Here is a 19,064-nt window from a genome sequence, read left to right as displayed (position 1 = left end):
GACGGACCTTCCGGGAACCGCGCCCCGGACCGACTGGATGGCCTCGGGAAGGGCGGGGTGAGTCCGGCGGTCGTCCCGGCGCGCGCGGTGTCCCGGGCGCGCGGTGCCCGGGGCGCGCGGGCTGCAGGGCGCAGCCGGGATCCTGGGCGGTGAGGGGAGAGCCACAGGCCCGTTTCCCGGAACTCAGGACCAGGTTGGTTTCTTTTCCTCGGCCCCGAGGGTGCGGCCTCCCTCTCCCGCCGCTTCCTGCTGAAGAAGGCGCGGTGTAGGAGAGGGGACACGTGGGGGTCGCCGTGGAGGTGCCTCCTGAAGCCGGCCCACTGCCCTGCACAGCACCGCTGCGAGCAGTCAGTGCGGAAACTGCCGGGAGCTGATCCCACGTCTTAATGGTTAATGCCCCCTTCCTTTTCCAGAGCCCGTTTTAGGCACAAGAGGAATAACTCTATGTTAAAAGTCTCATCAGAAAAGGTTGCTTGATGCCAGTTTTTGGAGGAGAGAGGGAAATGGCATCAGAATTTTTCATGGATTTATATTGTTACTAACCATTTTAAGATTTTTCACTTTTAAAATTAGTGACTTTTACCCCTCATTGTTTTCCTGCAAGAAACCTATGAACGTATCTTTATTAGGGATGTTAGCAGTTTTACATATTATAAATAGCACCTCAGTGCGCATCCTTAGCATCCATCTATCTATACACATACGAGCTCCTTTACAGCACAAATTCCTAGAAATTCACATTGTTGAGTAAAAGTGTATATGTATTTATATTCCCTTTCATCCTTTTGATATCTTTATCCTATACTCAATAAGCCCTAAACAATTTTAGTTATTATAATTTTAATATCTGATAGATGGGTCCCTATTTTATTACAAAAATCCTGACTATTCCTACTAATTTCCTCTTTCAAATGAACTTTGAGGATCATTTAGTTTCAATACCAAAATGTACCATTGAGAGTTTTACTGGAACTGCATTAAATTAGATTTATATTTGAAAAAGGATTGCCAGGTTTGTAATTTTTAATCTCCCCAGCCAAAATAAATAATAGTTCTCTCCATTTCTTGAGGATTTGTTTTCCATGGTTTTCTTCATACCACGTCATCACTTTTCCTGTGAAATGTATTCTTTTAAGTCGTTGTTTTGATGAGTTGGATATTTCCCCCATTATCATTTGACTAGTTATTGCTGAGATATGGCTTTTTTGAATAAGATAACTGGAGCTTGGAGCTATGAAGCTGAAATCCTCAAGTTTCCCTGAGCAACTGGGGGAACTGACAGAAGCATGACCACTGCTTCTGTCTCCAGTGGATCAGAGAAAGGCATAAAGTTCACTGCCCCCAGGAGTCCCCACAAATGACCCTGAATCTCTCTGCTTAGCAGCTAGGAATATCTGGGTAGCCTGAGACCCCTTGAGTCTTTTTTAGGCGTGCCCTAACACTTTTCACTTTCATGCATTGGAGAAGGAAATGGCAACCCACTCCAGTGTTCTTGCCTGGAGAATCCCAGGGACGGGGGAGCCTGATGGGCTGCCATCTATGGGGTCGCACAGAGTCGGACATGACTGAAGCGACTTAGCAGCAGCAGCAACACCTGTTACTTCCCTTCCTAGATCAATATAATGCTAAGACAATAACAAAAAGTATCAATTAGTTGCTTACTTGGTTTCACTTCTACTAGTTTTTAAGCCAGATTTGGTTCCAGGCCAACTACTTTCTCCAAACTAGTACTACTACTCCTACCTGTTTCATTGAACTATTGAGATTAGCTTTGTTTAAAACTGCTTTGGAAAGTGTTTCCGTGGCCCTGTACTTATTTAAATGCAACCTTCTCCCTAACTTAGTGTCTTCATCTACAAAATTAAGATAACGCTGTGACCTCCTGGTTCCGAATCACTAGCCTGCAGCAGGTGAATAGAGCGAGTCGTGGTCTTCGCTGTTAGCATCATTCATCATTCAACTGAACCCAGTTGCTTTTGGTTGCATGTACAGCAAATATGATTCAAACTGGCTTAAGCAATAGAGAAAGTTATTGGTTCTTGAAGCCCATAATTGAGTAATGGGATAGATCTCAAATCCACAAACGGATTGCTGTTGATTGTTACAGAAAATATGAAGGTAGTCCAAGTGGCACTAGTGGTAAGGAATCCGCCTGCCAAGAGGCGAGAGACTCAGGTTCCACCCCTGTGTTGGGAAGAGCCCCTGGAGTAGGAGATGGCAACCCACTCCTGTATTCTTGCCTGGAAAATCCCGTGGACAGAGAAGCCTGGTGGGCTACAGTCCCTGGGGCCTCAGAGTAGGACACAGCTGAGCACACACAGTGCATTAGGAGCAGAGAAGTGGAGACTGTGTAGGCAACACAAATGTCTCCCGCACCTCTGCTGAGCCTGGAAAGCTTCTTAGTCTTTACGCAAATGCCTCTGAGGGACCAGCACTTATAACAAGAAGTCTTACGGATGCATCGGCCAGTGGGGAGGCTGAAGCAGATTTACAGGGTGCTGAAAACACACTATAGAGGGATGAAGGTGTGGACCACGGAGGCAGGCATGCTCAAGCATTGGAAAAAGAGACAGAAAGAAAAGTTTGAGATTACAGAAGCTGGCTTCTATTACAGTCCTGAACATCCTCTGCTGGCTGTGGCCAAGGTTGTAAACTGAGGCTTCAAAGGCAATCTTTGGTTGGCAAACAAAATGTATTTGACCAACACAGTGTTGGACTGCATAGTTTTTAAAACATTTTTTGACTTGGTTGTGGGATTTTAAATTGAGAGATTAAATATAAAAATCCAGATTTCTGACTGCTCTTTAAAAACTAGAAGATCTTCTACCACTGGGCCCTTTATCCTTGAAGAGCAGCAGCTGTTGACTTTACTAGGTAATCCTTACCTTCTTTAGACAGGATCTGAGCATTTCAACCCACTGTCCTGTGGTCAGCTCTATACTTTAGCAGGATATGCTTGTTAGAATAGGCTGACCTGCTTTAACAAATTGACCCCAAAATGTAATGATTCAAATGCAATAGCTGTTTATTCCATGCTCACTTAGCAGTCCATGGCAGTCATTCCAGGTTTGTGAGCGGCTCTCCTCCAGGGATCCAGGATTCTACATTCTTGGGCTCCACCACACCCAGGGCTACATCCTCCTATACAACCAGCTGACAGTGTGTGGAGGAGACAAACCTGACTCAAACCCAAAGTAACACTTTATTGCTCATACCCCTTCTGTGAGAAATAGTCATATGGCCCCATCAAGCTGCAGGGAAGTCTGGGAGATGTAGTCCTAGCTGAGCCAATTTGTTGTTTATTCACTAAGTCATATCGGACTCTTTGTGACCCTGTGGACTGTAGCCCTCCAGGCTCCTCCATCCATGGGATTTTCCAGGCAATAATACTGAAGTGGTTGCCATTTTCCTCCTCCAGGGGATCTTCCTGACCCAGGGATCAAACCCACAGCTCCTGCCACATCTCCAGCATTGCAGGTAGATTCTTTACCGCTGAGCCACCGGGGAAGCCCCTGGCAAAGCCAGTACTTCCCAGCTAAAACTGGAAGGTTTTGGTGGATGCAAGCCATCTCTACCTTACATGAAAACAATAGGAAGACCTCTTCAACCATTTAAATCACAGACACCCTTGATGTTCCCCTATCCCAGTAGTAAATATGAAGGAGATTCCTGGAACTTAAACAGATTCCATCAGTTTCTTCCAGGTATGGATCAATTGAAGCAGATCATCTCCTTAGGCCAGCTTATCTACAACCAGTGTGAGGAGAAGAAATACTGCCAGAAACAATGCCGACGTCTAGGGAACCGCGTCCAGAGCCTGCTGCAGCCTCTGCAAATGCTCCAGGACCAAGGAGAGAGGAACCTGCCCCCGCAGATAACTGCCGCGCTGAGCCGTTTCCAGGATGCCCTAGAGGAAGCTAAGGAGCGGATAGACAAGTTCAGCAATAAGTCCAATATCCAGAAGTTTCTAACAGCAGGGCATGACAGCATAATCTTTGGTGGGGTGAACCAGAGGCTGAGCGATGTCTGGGAGGAGCTCTCTCTGCTGCTCCAGGTGGATCAGTGGAGGCATACTTCAAGCCTCAGCCTAGGAGTGTCCTGGCAACAGGAAGATCAACAGGATGCAGAGGAGGACAGGAAAGCTATCCAAGGACTGAGTGGTGAGGACTTTTTTCAGGTGGGGGGATGCACATACAGGTGTATTCGTCTCATTTTGGAAAATCAGGAAGGTTGAAGTGGTTTTGGCAGGTATCTGTTGACGAGACTCAGAATTCCAGACGTCTGAGTGGAGAGGGGTGCCCACCATGAGGCTGCAGCCAGAGTGTGGATGTATGATATGACTACATGGGAGTGAAGACTTGGGGCCAATAACTCAGCAGAGCCAGGGGCAAGAGGGGAAGCGTGAGTGCTGTCAGGAGACCATGTCAGAGGCTGTGCAGACATGGCAGTGGCTTGGGTCCGAGTGGCCGGGGCTGGACTGAGTGGAGGGCAGGACTCCAAGGGAATGAGATACGCGGTGGACTAAACAGGAAACAAGGAAACAGATATGACTTTACACTTTTGCAGATCGTGGTGATGTTAATTCCAGATCCTTCCCTCTTATTAGGGTTGTGGGTGGAGGGAGAGGAATTAGGGTAGAGTTTCAATGAACCGTCCAGGCACTGGAACTCAGAGGGATAACCGTTCTCACCCTTGGTGTGGAGGACAGTGCATCCCCAGTCAGGTCCGCAGGAGACTCTCCAGCATCACAAACCAGATATGGAAGAGACCTGTAGGCAAATGGTTGTTTGTTTGTTTTTTTGATGAGGAAAAGTGAGGCATTTTTAATTCCCTCAACCAAACACCTACCACAAGAAAACTGGAATCAGGAATTGGGTTGAAGTGATGTTGAAAGCATTGCAGCAGCTGATCCTGCCAAAGAGCAGGAGTGGTCCCTGGCCTTCCTCATCTTCAGCGTTCATTGGTCCACTTTCTGGTAGAAGGAGGCACCTCCGTGTCATCAACTTGGAGGAAAGGATATACTTCCTGCAATTGTGTGAAAACATTTGGACTTGGTAATACTTTCACATAGGACAAAATTCAAAAGGCACAAAAAGACCCAGCATGAGGTGGAAATCTGCCTCTCACCCTTGACAGCAAAGTTCCATTCCCAGACACATGCTCTCTTGCCAGTTTCTTGAATAGCCTTTGGGAGAGTCAAGTATATATTTTCTTTCTTGTTGTTGTACAATCAATAGCATACTAAGCACACTGTCCTCCTTCTTGTTTTTCTCATTAAATAAGCTCATTACATATTCTTGCATATAAATACCCTTAGAGTTGTCTAGTATCCTTGGTTTATAGGGACCAGATATATTCAAGGAGCTCTCTATTGATGGATATTTAAATTGTGTCCAGTTTTCCACTATTGTTAATAGTTCTACAGTGAGTCTTTTTGCATGTATTTCAGGATCTCCTTAGGGAAAATTCCTAGAAGTTGAGTTACTGGGTCTAATTGCTAGATCAAAGAGTATGGACATTTTAAAACTTTGATACAGTTTGGCAGATTAACTTCCACATAGGTTTTAGAAATATTACTGCTATGAACCATGTATGTGTTTGTCTGCTGAGATTTTCCTGGTTTGAGCACTGAAGGTCTTATATCCTCAGAGCTCCTCAGTCCTGAGAAAACTGGGATGGTTGGTCACCCTATCTAGTATATGATCAATTTTTAACATATTTCTGAATATATAAGTCAGGATAGATATGATTATACCATGGTTCAAAAAAAAAAACCTCAGTGTCTTAGAGAAGGAAATGTCTTTTTCTCATTCAGAGAAAAGTCCAGGAGACTCTCTAAGGTAGCTGTCATCTTTCCAGGATGTTTCAGTATTGTGACACTTTCATGTTGACACAGACTTCCCTGAAAATTTCTTTCACTTCATTTCTTGGCCAAAGCAAGGCACACAGTCATGCGTCAGGGCACTTCCTGTCTGCTTGGAAGTGGAGAGCCAGATATTCGTGACCAGTAATCATTTCTACTGTAATGAACATGAGAGATGAGAAAAGGGTATCTTGGTGTGCTTTCTCTGAGCATTTCTGTTTTTGAGTATTTGCTGCTGTTTTTCTTGCAGAGAAAGAAACTGTAAAAACTCTATTGATGCAACTGGAGGAAACCATCGAAGCCGTGAAGAACTGTGAGTTGCCGTGTGCCCTGCTGCCTCTGGCTGCCCCAAACTAGAAGTCATGAGTTTGTTAGGAACTTTGGGCTCCCCCGCCCCACCCTGGTCCATTTTCTGGGCTGGATAGCTGCAAGCAGCCCGCAGGTTTTGGGGATGTGTTGGCCTAGGCTTTTGTGCATGGGGTCGTGTTTGAAGGGGATTTCTTGACCAGCAAGATATCTTCCAGCACCTGTTAAAGTGCTTACAACTTCCTCTCTCTCTCTCTTTTTTTTCTCCCCTTGTGGCTTGTGGGATCTTAGTTCCCTGACCAGGAATTGAACCCGTGCCTCCTGCAGTAGCAGCTCAGAATCATAACCACGGGACTTCCAGGGAAGTCCCCTGATGACTTCCTCTAGATAGCATCAAAGCTTCAATTCATTTGCTGAATTTCCAAGAAGAAATTCAAAATCTGATACATGTATATGTATGACTGAGTCCCTTTGCTGTACCCGTGAAACTATCGCAACATTGTTTGTTAATCAGCTATACCCAAATACGAAGTTAAAAGTTTTTAAAAATTAAAAAGAAATTCAAATCAAATTAAAAACGCTTATCCATTCTGCACATCTGTGAGTCTCTGCTTTATGCTAGAGCCTGTGTGTAGAGGAAACTAAGATACAGAGAAAGGCTCTGCCTTCTGAGAGTTCCCAGCCATGGCATGGAGTAAGGGAGAGGAGAGACACACAACAGCAGTGGGGTTCCTGAGCTTAAACTCTGTGTCTACCTATTAGAATTGAACTCACTAGACAAGATGCCAAACGCTCAGGCGCCAAGCTGTTGTGCAGTAGGAGGAGATGAGAGAGATGGATAGAGATGGGGTGTAGGCTGGAGACAGGCTGGATCCGAAGAAGAGGAGAAAGAAGTACACAAGACGTTTCTGTTACCACTGGCTGTGTCTCTACCAGTCACTCAGAGGCACGGGGACCTCTCTCCTGGAAGGAGGCAATCAGAAGCTCCAGGCAGACCCAGCTTTGGTTCACTAGGGGGGGCTTCCCCCTCAAGCGTTGCTAAGATGCCTCTTCCCTCATAACACACCCTCCTCAGCTGTTCACTCTTTATTACCTTCTCTCCTAGGGATGAGGTCAGATTCACAGAAACCCAAGAAGGGGTTCCCACAAGATCAAATCAAGGAGATTAAGAAGGAGGAGCTTCCAGAAGCCGATTGGATCCTACTAAAGGAAAATGAATCCAGCACACTTTATGAAGGAAAATACCACGAATCTCCAGTGGCCATAAAAGTATTCAACAACTCCCAGGCCAAAGACATTGGGTAAGTTGTTTTGTACGGTTCTCTCCCCTAGTTACTTCCTGTCTGTAACTCAAGGAGAGGGGCAGACTGTCTCCATATTCTGATATGGGGGAACTCAGACCCCAGAGGGTTAAATATTTGCTCTCTGTTATTAAGGAACACAGTTTAGACTTAAAGGTACGTCTTCCAAAGTCAATTCTAGAAACGTCTCTTGTTTATTCATGTATTTAGATATTTTTAAAGGCAGGTTCCCTTTCATTGCTGTTTCTTGGGTTCCCATCCCTTTCACAGACGATAAAATATTTTGTTTGTATGTGTTCTTGCAAAATGTTCGCTGTTATCATATATGTGCGTTTTAAATGTTCACAGACGACAGTGCGTCACGTCTGCCGCCTGCTTCCTTACCATTCTCACTCAGCGTCGTGAAACTTACACTGTGCTTGTGGTCCTTTGCTTCTGACTGCTATTATCCATGGTGGAAATCCACAGTTTGCCTCTTTTTCCAATGATGGAACACAACCTGCTTCTAACTTTTGCCCATCAAAAATAATGCTGCCATAGGTATCCCTTATGGCCCTGTATGGGAATTTCTTGGGGCTGTATTGCCAGGAGAGGAACTGATGGATCATAGGGTATGCATATATTAAGTTGACTAAGAATTACCAGGTGACTCTTTAGAACAGGTTGTATATGCCTTATCCTCACCCCTGGGAGATGCTGATGATCCCTCAAGTGAAAATGAAGTTGTTCAGTCGTGTCCAACTCTTTGTGACCCCATGGACTGTAGCCTACCAGGCTCCTCTGTCCATGGGATTCTCCAGGCAAGAATACTGGAGTGGGTTGCCATATCCTTCTCCAGGGGATCTTCCTGACCCAGGGATTGAACCTGGGTCTCCCACTTTGCAGGCAGTCACTTGACCATCTGAGCCACCAAGGAATGGCCGATGATCCCTCAAGCCCCATGCATATACAGACGGTCACTACACTGAATGTTTTCTGAAGGACCTCCCCAACCTGAAATCCTATTTTCCCTTTTTATTCTCATAGAATAGTGAGGCATACTTTCAATAACGAAATCAGAACCATGAAGAAATTTGATTCCCCCAGCATCCTGCGCATGTTTGGGATTTGCATTGATGAAACAGGTAAGAGGTGCCTCTAGGACTGGGTATGCTGTGGTCTGTCTTATATCTTTGTGCGTTACTGCGTTGTTTTACTACAACAGCTCAAAGGGTGGCATCTGCACGGTGCTTTTATTATTGACATTTATTTTTTCGCATCTCACGATGCAGGTTCCCATCTTCTTTCAAGTGAAGAGGCTTGAAGTTGGCTTCAGCCTGAGGGCTGGTTTGCACTAATGCAACCACATCTCTTCCTGCTGATTCACTGGGAACCAAGGAGATGCTTGTTCAGATGCTGACCTGGGTGATGAGTGTATTTTGTTGCAATAAAACATTGCAAAGCTGACTGACCCAAACAAGGAATCTAACCTTGATCATTAGTGTCGAGTGAATCTAAAAGCTAAATTAACCTGCCCTTTTACCAAGAACTTCATTTGTCAGGTTCAGTTTCTTTTTTGTTTTTTATTTTTTTAATGTGGCTGCATTTCCTCTCACAATGTGGCTTCTCCTGCTGGTTATGTTTTGCTGCTTTTGCCTACAGAGAGGGCAGAGCAGCTCCCTTCTTATCCCCTCTGGAAGTTTCTGCACAGGCTCAGGTGACCTGACTTTGGAGCACAGAATCCCAGGCTAAAGGGAAACCTCTAGTAATATTTATCTTCCGGGGTGACAGCCAGGGTGACTGACTCACTCTGTGTACATCAGTTCTTGCCTGTCTCATGGCCCTGCCCTGAGGCCCCAGCTTCCTGTCTGAGCTCCCCTACTCAACATATTTATTCAACTTCCTGTGAGCACTGTCTGGACAAAGCAGGCCCCGCCCTCCTGGGTTGTAGTGTTGAGTCGGGGAGTCAGTTACTCAAGTAACCAGGGGAAGAGTAGAGTTCTGACATGCCAAATGCCACAGAGAAGAGGCATGGGGACTCTGTGGGTATTGGACTCAATTCAGGGAGTCAAACCATGTGAGATGGAGATGGAGAAACACAGCAGAGCTTCGTCTGTCTCTTGGAGAGAGGGTGGGATGGACTACAGTAAGCAGGACCTCTGAGCACGGATGGATCTTCACAGCAATCGGCTCTTTTCCATCAGTGACGCCCCCTCAGTTATCCATCGTCATGGAGTACTGTGAGCTCGGGACCCTGAGGGAGCTGCTGGATCGGGAAAAGGACCTCACCCTGGCCAAGCGCATAATCCTGGCCGTGGGGGCAGCCAGAGGCTTGTACAGGTACCAGCGTGGGGAGAGGGCGCCCAGAGGAAGAGGATGAGTCTGCCTCCCTTTCTGCTTGACCCAGAGACAAGCAGAGAAGAGGCTGGAAGCCTCCTTGAGCAAATCACCACATTTAGCAAATAAAAATACAAGAGGTCCAGTTAAACTTGAATTTCAGATAAGCAATAAACAATTTTAGTACAATGTATGTTCCAAATATGACACTAGATATACTTTTACTGAAATTTCAGATATACAGAGTTCCATATAAACCCTACACTTTTTTAGTACTTTCTTTTTTTTTAAGTATTGATTTTTCAAAATTCAAAATCATCTGGATGTCCTATATTTTATCCACCAGCTCTACCTACTCTCACATATACTCTTATGGTTCCTTTAGCCCAAGGGCCCCCAAAAGCCAGTCACTAACAGACCACATACGTAGTTATTACCGTATTCACATTAGTGCCATTATTTATTTAATATTTTTCTTTCGATTAGCTCACTTTGTAAAAAAAATATTAATAATAAGTTAGGAAAAAATGGGGGACATTTTCTATTACTACCATAAATTGGAGACCAGAATCACTTAGCACAAATAGGTGACCACAAATAAAACCAAAATAAAGTTATTAAATTCTGGTTAAATGTTGCCGCCTAGCAAAAGATCTACAATTCAGACCAGCATTATCTTTTCACAGAGGAGATGTTAGCAGATTTAGAGAAGTGTCAAAGACATCCAGCACCAAACAGAGACTTTCTTCTTGACATAATCAGAAAGATTGGAATTAAAAGAAGAATACCTTTCTTAATGTATCACCTTGCATGCCACTTATCCCATACTTTGGGGAATACTTCCTTACTCTTTCTTGGAAATCGTACAGTTTATCCTTCTCAACTTCGTACACTAGTGGGTTTTGCGAGAAGGATTTGGACAGTAGGGGGCACTGTTAGTGCCTATCCAGAGGACCGCTGACCCTTCTTAGCTGATCTGCACTCTCATCCACCGTTCAGCGTATGTGCTGCTAACCGCTCCTCACCGCCATCTGTAGAGGAACATTCACGGGTGCTAGAGCCTCTAGGCCCTGAGAGCTGAAAATGCCCGGGAACTTTACAGCTCCCTGTCCCTGACCCTGTCTCTCTCCTCCCCTCCCTCACCCCAACCCATAGTCACTGAACAACCAGTGTGGGTACAGAAGTCCAGCTCCTTTGCTTCATGCAGAACAAACCCTGAGGGGTAGTTATTCTCCAGAGGTCCCCGTGGGATTAGGCTGAGCCTGGAACTTCACCTGAAGTCACGCCCTTGCTTGATTTCTCCTCCTTCTCTGCCCTGCTTCCACAGGTCCCTCACTGGTTTCCTGGGACTATCTTCTCATTTAAAATTTCACTGATTTATCTTTGGCTGCTCTGGGTCTTCATTGCTATACAGACTTCCTCTAGTTGCAGTGAGTGGGAGCTGCTCTCTGGTTGCCGTGCGCAGGCTTCTCACTGTGGTAGTTTCTCTCATTGCAGACCTCAGGCTTCAGTAGTTGTGGCATGAGGGCTTAATTGCTGGAAATACCTTCCTAATCAGTCACTTGTACAGTCCATGCTCATGATCTGCTTCTGGGAGAACCCAATCTGAGGCTGACTCTATGATAGAAGCCCAAAATGGGAGGCAGGAGCTCCGTTCATCCAAAGAACTTAGGCAGGTTCTTTACCACTAGTGCCACTTGGGAAGTCCCCACCACTTACTGAGTTTGTGGAAACCCCAGCTTTCCATTCTGTTTCAAGCAGAAGGGTCCTAGGTATGGCCCAACCATCCAGCCACGCCTCAGCCCTTTCTTTGCTCAGCACTTCCCATGCAGAGCCCCACAGAAGCGTGCAGCACACAGTTGTCAGATCTCACCTCTGCATCCTGGTTCTCCCACTAGCCCGTGGATACCTACCCAGGAAGAAGGCTTGGTACTGACCAACCTCATTATCCTGGTAGTGACTGTCATGCCTTTCAATAAAGTCTGTGCAGGGGCTTCCCTGGTGGCTCAGTGGTAGAGAATCCACCTGCCAATGCAGGAGACATGGGTTCGATCCCTGGTCCAGGAAGATTCCACATGCTGCAGAGCTACTGAGCCTCGGTTCTAGACCCCGGGAGCCGCCAGTACTGAGCTCACATGCCGCAACTACTGAAGCCCGCACGTGTCTGGAGCCTGCGCTCCGCAGCGAGAGAGCCACTGCAGTGAGAAGCCTAAAACTAGAGAGGAGCACTGCACCTAGAGAGTGGCCTCCGCTCTCCGCCACTAGAGAAAAGCCCATACAGCAACAGAGACCCTGCGCAGCCAAAAATAAAATAAAAAGGTTATTAAAAAAAAAAAAAAGTCTGTGCAAAGGTCACTAACGTACCCTGCCTTTGGTCAAGTTAGGCTGCACCATTCGGAAACACCCTCAGAACTCCACAGGAACATCAGTAGCACGAGCTTCCTGGTGACGAAAGACTACAACGTGAAGGTGAGCGTGGCCGTCCGGGCACCCTCTGAGTTTGACCTATATGACTGTTTGGTGCTGGGAGAGGCGTGCGTGTTTCCCTGAAAGCCTGTGCCTGATTGTTTCTCTGCCTTCACCGTGGAACTGAACTCAGCGCTTCCTATGCCTGGACAGCGCCCCACACGCCCTGCACTGGACAGACTCAGTCCTCCCTGACCTTCTGATACCTGTCTCCCCCACTGTCCACCCACCAGGGGCGGGCTAAGAGTCGTCTCCTCTTAGATGCCTGGACACCACTTCTGTGTCCCTGCAACACCCATGAGGGCGTCTTCTTAGGTCCAAGGAGGCATCCAGACTCACAGACTGGCCGTGGCCCACACTTGGCACCTAGAGGCAATCAGAAGGGTATCATGCAGAAAACACGGCATGCCACCTCAGTTCAGTTTAGTTCAGTCGCTCAGTTGTGTCCGACTCTTTGCAACCCCATGAATCACAGCATGCCAGGCCTCCCTGTCCATCACCAACTCCCGGAGTTCACCCAGACTCACGTCCATCGAGTCGATGATGCCATCCAGCCATCTCATCCTCTGTCGTCCCCTTCTCCTCCTACCCCCAATCCCTCCCAGCATCAGAGTCTTTTCCAATGAGTCAACTCTTTGCATGAGGTGGCCAAAGTATTAGAGTTTCAGCTTTATCATCATTCCTTCCAAAGAACACCGAGGACTGATCTCCTTTAGAATGGACTGGTTGGATCTCCTTGCAGTCCAAGGGACTCTCCAGAGTCTTTTCCAAGACTGCAGTTCAAAACATCAATCCTTCGGCACTCAGCTTTCTTCACAGTCCAACTCTCACATCCATACATGACCTCTGGAAAAACCATAGCCTTGACTAGACGGACCTTTGTTGGCAAAGTAATGTCTCTGCTTTTCAATATGCTGTCTAGGTTGGTCATAACTTTCCTTGGCAGCATCAAATCCTTCCATCCAGTGGGAGCCCCCGCAATCCTCCAGGAGATATTCTCCTCGCCCTCAGCCCAAGTGTGAGAGAAAGAGGCTCGTCTCTGTGGGTGCAGGAGAAGCTTAGAAGCCTCATGACTCACAGGAGTCAATATTCTTTTTTTTTAACTGGAGGAGTTTGTGTGTGTGTGTGTGGTATCACTGTGTTTTTTATTTATTTATGGCTGCACTGGGTCTTCGTTGTTTTGCAAGAGCTTTCTCTAGTTGCAGCGAGTGACGGCTTCTCATTGCAGAGGCTTCCTTGTGGAGCACAGGCCCCAGGCACTCGAGCTCCAGTAGTTGCAGCCTGCGGGCTCTAGGTACGGGCCTCAGTAGTTGTGGCTCAAGGGCTTAGTTGTTCTGTAGCATGTGGGATCCTCCTGGACCGGGCATCAAACTTGTGTCCCCTGCATTCTTATCCACTGTGGATTCTGATGCACTGGGCCATCAGGGAAGTCCTCGATATTCTTTTATAGCAACTCCGTAGGCGTGCCTTCCAGTGTCCCCGAAAGGGGCAGGCCAGGTGTGAGTCACCACATAGCCGAGCACCCCTGTACTTCTTCACAGTCCCCACCGCCCCGACCTCTCGTCCATAAATGACTTACTGGTCACTGGTCGTTTATTAATCAACAGCAATATATATTACTTAGGAGCATAAGTAACAGTCTGGTTTTGTCAGGTTCGAGGGGAATAGAACTAAAAAGTTCACTGACATTCAGATTGTCCTGTAGATGAGGAAAGGGTTTTGTTAACCCCATGTCCACAGTTCCCAAATGCTAAAAGAATATATTCTTTGTCATCTATAGATAGCTTTCTCTGAAAACAAGAGACAGATCTCTTCTGCCCTTCAGATGTCTTTCCCCACCACTCAGTTCAATTTAGTTCAGTCGCTCAATCATATCCAACTCTTTGCAACCCCATGGACTGCAGCACGCCAGGCTTCCCTGTCCATCACCAACTCCTGGGGCTTGCTCAAACTGATGTCCATCGAGTCGGTGATGCCATCCAACCATCTCGTCCTCTGTCATCTCCTCCTGCCTTCAATCTTTCCCAGCATCAGGGTCTTTTCCAATGAATCAGTTTTTTGCATCAGGAGGTCAAAGTATTGGAGCTTCAGCTTTAGCATCAGTCCTTCCGATGAATATTCAGGACTGATTTCCTTTAGGATGGACTGGTTGGATCTCCCCACCATTGGTGTAATATAAGTAAGTGTTCCCAAAGCACGGTGTCTATACCACTCTCCTGGTGCTCATCACATGTGACTGTAACATGTACTATTCAGCTTCTCACCCCTGGTGGTTAGTGTGGAGCCAGATGTCAGAGGATGTCAGCGCTCCCTGAACTTGTGAATAAGAGGGAGGAGCCACATAAGCATCTAATTCTTGCCCCTAGCTTTGGCTCCCTAGCTGCATTTGGCACAGACAGCCCTCTGCACACAAATGGTGCTAATGACAGATGTACACGGAGCAAGAACACCCTCTCCCATGACTTGTTCTGTGCCTTCTTTAAGAGCATGGCATTGGCCATATAGGGTCAGATACAACAGAGAGGATCCCCCGTGTTGTTGGAGGTTTTTTGTTTCTTTGTTTTTGTTTTGTCTGCCTCCAAGAGAAAACCAGCCATCGGTAGTTCCAGGCACCCCTGTCCATCCTAACACAGTGGAGTTGAGTTATCAACTGAGGAAGCCTTGTGCATATCTAATGTAGTAATATTAGAATAACTACAACATGCCAAGTCTTATGCAGCAGAGCAACTAAGCTGTGAGCCACAACTGCTGAAGCCCGCGAGCTGCAGCTCCTAAAGCCCATTCACCTGGAGCCTGTGCTCCTGACAAGAGAAGCCACCACAGTGAGAAGCCCGAAACTGGAGAGTAGTCCCCCCGCCCCCCCGCTATTAGAGAGTAGCACCGCAACTAGAGAATAGCCCCCACTCTTTGCAACTAGAGAAAGTCCACACGCGGCAACAAAGACCCAGCACAGCCAAAAATCAATCAATTAATTAAAAAAAATACCAAGTTTTACAGGTGCTTGACAACCATCATTTCAAATAATCCTCACTGTCTCATTTTTACAGAGAAGAAACCTCTTTGTGTTTCTCTTGGTCAATGCACCATAATAGATCGAACCCAGAATGCAGCCAGGAGAGTAGCCACACGGCCAGGAGACCTCACTGGAAACATCCTGAAGGAAAAAGACCATCCCCTGACAGTCACGTGTAGCACCAGTCCCTGCCCTCTACTTCCCACCCAAGATCGTGCCATTTCTTTCTGCCTCTGAGTCACCTCTCTCTCTAGCTTGCAGGATTTGAGTTGAGCAAAACACAGACTTCCATCAGCCGACAAACTAGAGGAAAAGCAGCAGAGAGGGTCAGTTCTGCCGCATACATCTCACCCCAGAGGTTGGAAAATGTGTATAATAAATACGACATAAAAGCTGAAATATACAGGTATGTCTATGTTCTCATGCCAGTTCTCAGATGAACCTGACAAGAAAGTCCAAGTCAAATGCCGTTAGGGAGGAGCATCCCTGGAATGTAATTGATGGTAATGGGAAAGTTCACTGTGGGGAGTTCCTGGTAGGCTAATGGTCAGGATTCAGCACTCCCACTTCATGGCCTGGGTTTAATCCCTGGTTGGGGAAACTGAGATCCTACAAGCTACACAGTGGGAAAAAAAAAGAAAAGAAAAGAAAATTCTCTATGTTTTCTGGAAATGGCTACAGGGGCATGGAAAAAAGGAAACTTGTTATCATTGTTCATTTTCTTGCTTCTCTTTTAGCTTTGGAATTGTCCTCTGGGAGATCGCCACTGGGAAGAGCCCATTTGAAGGTAAGCAGTGTGAAAGCTGACTTAGAAGGTAGACTAGAGTTAAACATCAGTGCTGTCCTGGACGCTTTCTTCTTCAATGTGGGCACTGCCTGCGCTGGTCAGTGGGGTCACTGGAAGCTCCTATGTCTCCAGTTCTCAGAGTCCCTAGGTCTGATGCCAGCCGGCAGCATCCAGAGGGATGTGTGGGTGCCAGAGCAATCTTTAAGCCTCCTGTCATATCATTTCCACTCCAGGTTGTGATTCCAAGAAGATCTACCAGCTGGTGGCTGAGTCCCGGCACCGGGAGCCAGTGGGTGAAGATTGCCCTTCAGAGTTGCAGGAGATCATTGATGATTGCCGTGCCTACGAACCCTCCAGGAGGCCCTCTGTTAAAGGTAGGGCTCTTTCTGGTCTAAAGAGCATGGACCACACGTGTTACTTAACATTTGTGAAAGGTTTTCTTTGTGTATCACAACCAGGGGTGGTTTTGCCCTTTGGGGGACACTGACAATGTCTAAAGACATTTTTGGCTGTTACAGCTCAGGAGAGGTGGGGTGGCGTGGACATATCCACCGGTATCTGGTGGACAGAAGCTACTCAACATCCTAGGATGCACAGAACAACCCCTACAACAAATACTATCCGGCCCAGATTATCAGTAGCACTGGAGTTCAGAAACCCTGCCCAAAGGGCATTGTCTAGTCTAAAGTGGGTTGAGAAGGCAGATTATTCCAGCCTATACACTATCTGTAGCTCAGAGGAGTAGTATATTGGGCATCTACCGACCTAGGGAGTTCATCTTTCAGTGTCATATCAGTGCCATTGTAGTTCACTGATTCCTAAAATGTCGACGTTCACTCTTGCCATCTCCTGTTGGACCACTTTCAATTTACCTTGATTCATGGACCTAACATTCCAGGTTCCTATGTGCAGGGGTTAATAGTCAGCCACCTGTTGCTCTGGCTAAGCCATGAGAAAATCACCATGGGAAAAGAATAAAAGCAAAATATAGCAATACAGCGTAACACAAATGAAAGTACATTGGGTTGATCAGTTGGGTCATCATACCCTGCTAAGCTAAGGAAAAATATAGAGTGGACCTTGGAACGCCGGGTCAGTGCCAGTTCAGAACGCTGCCTGTGCACACACTAAGATGTTCTCCCAAGGCACATGCAGGTCAATGACCTCCAGCTAGGTGAGAGTCCTGGTACAAGAAAATAACAAAGATAGTTTAAAGTAATCAGTAAAGTGGGAGACGTGACCAGGGACCCAGGAGGCTGACTTCATTGTAGCACAACAGGTACTTTCTGCTTGCCAAGACACTCAGTAAAAGTGGTGTGGCTCCAAGGAACAGGGCTCTTGACCCAAGAGGTCTTGGTCCCCCAGCCCCATCTTTAAAACTTTAATTCTGTCTCTAGTTTCTTTTTCCCAAACTGTGCGTCAGCCACTTTCGAGCCCTGCCTGCTGTGCTGGCCACAACGCCCATGCCATATTGTTCTTCACAGCATAGGACTTTTACTTCCATCGCCAGTCACATCCACAACTGGGTGTTGTTTTTGCTTTGGCTCCATCTCTTCCTTCTTTCTGGAGTTATTTCTCCACTGATCTCCAGCAGCATATTGGGCACCTACTGACCTGGGGAGTTCATCTTTCAGTGTCCTATCTTTTTGCCTTTTCATACAGTTCATGGGGTTCTCAAGGCAAGAATACTGAAGTGGTTTGCCATTCCCTTCTCCAGTGGACCACATTTTGTCCAAACTCTCCACCATGACCCGTCTGTCTTGGATGGCCCTACATGGTATGGCTTATAGTTTCATTGAGTCAGAATGATCTCTGTTTGTTTCCAAGGCAAACCATTCAATACCACAGAATGCCAAGACAGTGCCCCAACCCGTAATGCTGAAGAAGTGGAAGTTGAACGGTTCTATGAAGATCTACAAGACCTTCTAGAACTAACACCCAAAAAAGATGTCCTTTTCATCATAGGAGACTGGAATGCAAAAGTTGGAAATCAAGAAACACCTGAAGTAACAGGCAAATTTGGCCTTGGAGTACAGAATGAAGCAGGGCAAAGGCTAATAGAGTTTTGCCAAGAGAATGCACTGGTCATAGCAAATACCCTCTTCCAACTACACAAGAGAAGACTCTACACATGGACATCACCAAATGGTCCATACCAAAATCAGATTAATTATATTCTTTGCAGCCAAAGATGGAGAAGCTCTATACAGTCAGCAAAAACAAGACTAGGATCTGACTGTGGCTCAAATCATGAACTCCTTATTGCAAAATTCAGACTTAAATTGAGGAAAGTAGGGAAAACCACTAGACCATACAGGTATGACATAAATTAAATACCTTACAGTTATACAGTGGAAGTGACAAATAGATTCAAGGGATTAGATCTGATAGAGTACCTAAAGAACTATGGATGGAGGTTCGTGATATTGCACAGGAGGCAGTGATTAAGACCATCCCCAAGAAAAAAGAAATGGCAAAAAGGCAAAATGGCTGTCTGAGGAGGCCTTACAAATAGCTGAGAAAAGAAGAGAAGCAAAAGGCAAAGGATAAAAGGAAAGATATACCCATTTAAATGCAGAGTTCCAAAGAATAGCAAGGGGAGATACGAAAGCCTTCCTCAGTGATCAATGCAAAGAAATAGAGGAAAACAATAGAATGGGAAAGACTAGAAATCTCTTCAAGAAAATTAGAGATACCAAGGGAACATTTCATGCAAAGGTGGGCTCGATAAAGGACAGAAATGGTATGGACCTAACAGAAGCAGAATATATTAAAAAGACATGGCAAGAATTCACAGAAGAACTGTACAAAAAAGATCTTCATGACCCAGATAACCATGATGGTGTGATCACTCACCTAGAGCCAGACATCCTGGAATGTGAAGTCAAGTGGGCCTTAGGAAGCATCACTACAAACAAGGCTAGTGGAGGTGATGGAATTCCAGTTGAGCTATTTCAAATCCTAAAAGATGATGTTATGAAAGTGCTGCACTCAATATGTCAGCAAATGTGG

The 19,064-nt window shown here is 46.2% G+C and overlaps 1 protein-coding gene across 4 annotated transcripts in view; it reads left to right on the top strand.

Annotated features, from left to right (window-relative positions):
- Positions 1–19,064, top strand: part of MLKL (mixed lineage kinase domain-like) — a 23,690-nt gene that overhangs the window by 536 nt on the left and 4,090 nt on the right. The window contains exons 1-10 of one of the 4 annotated variants that reach the window (XM_010850735.1): positions 7–57; positions 3,695–4,160; positions 6,114–6,176; positions 7,275–7,470; positions 8,497–8,594; positions 9,654–9,789; positions 12,171–12,255; positions 15,520–15,671; positions 16,003–16,052; positions 16,286–16,426. In XM_010850735.1, coding sequence (XP_010849037.1) covers positions 3,707–4,160; positions 6,114–6,176; positions 7,275–7,470; positions 8,497–8,594; positions 9,654–9,789; positions 12,171–12,255; positions 15,520–15,671; positions 16,003–16,052; positions 16,286–16,426 — 1,375 coding nt within the window. In that variant the 5' untranslated portion in view covers positions 7–57; positions 3,695–3,706. Of the gene's footprint in view, positions 1–6; positions 58–100; positions 194–3,694; positions 4,161–6,113; positions 6,177–7,274; positions 7,471–8,496; positions 8,595–9,653; positions 9,790–12,166; positions 12,256–15,519; positions 15,672–16,002; positions 16,053–16,285; positions 16,427–19,064 lie in introns of those variants that run through there. The other 3 variants (XM_010850737.1, XM_010850736.1, XM_010850738.1) reach the window with 3 other exon arrangements.

Source organism: Bison bison, unplaced genomic scaffold (genome assembly GCF_000754665.1).
Source record: "Bison bison bison isolate TAMUID 2011002044 unplaced genomic scaffold, Bison_UMD1.0 scf7180017864295, whole genome shotgun sequence".
Taxonomy (NCBI): domain Eukaryota; kingdom Metazoa; phylum Chordata; class Mammalia; order Artiodactyla; family Bovidae; genus Bison; species Bison bison.
The sequence above is the reverse complement of the archived record's forward strand: the minus strand, read 5'-3'. Positions and strand labels throughout refer to the sequence as shown.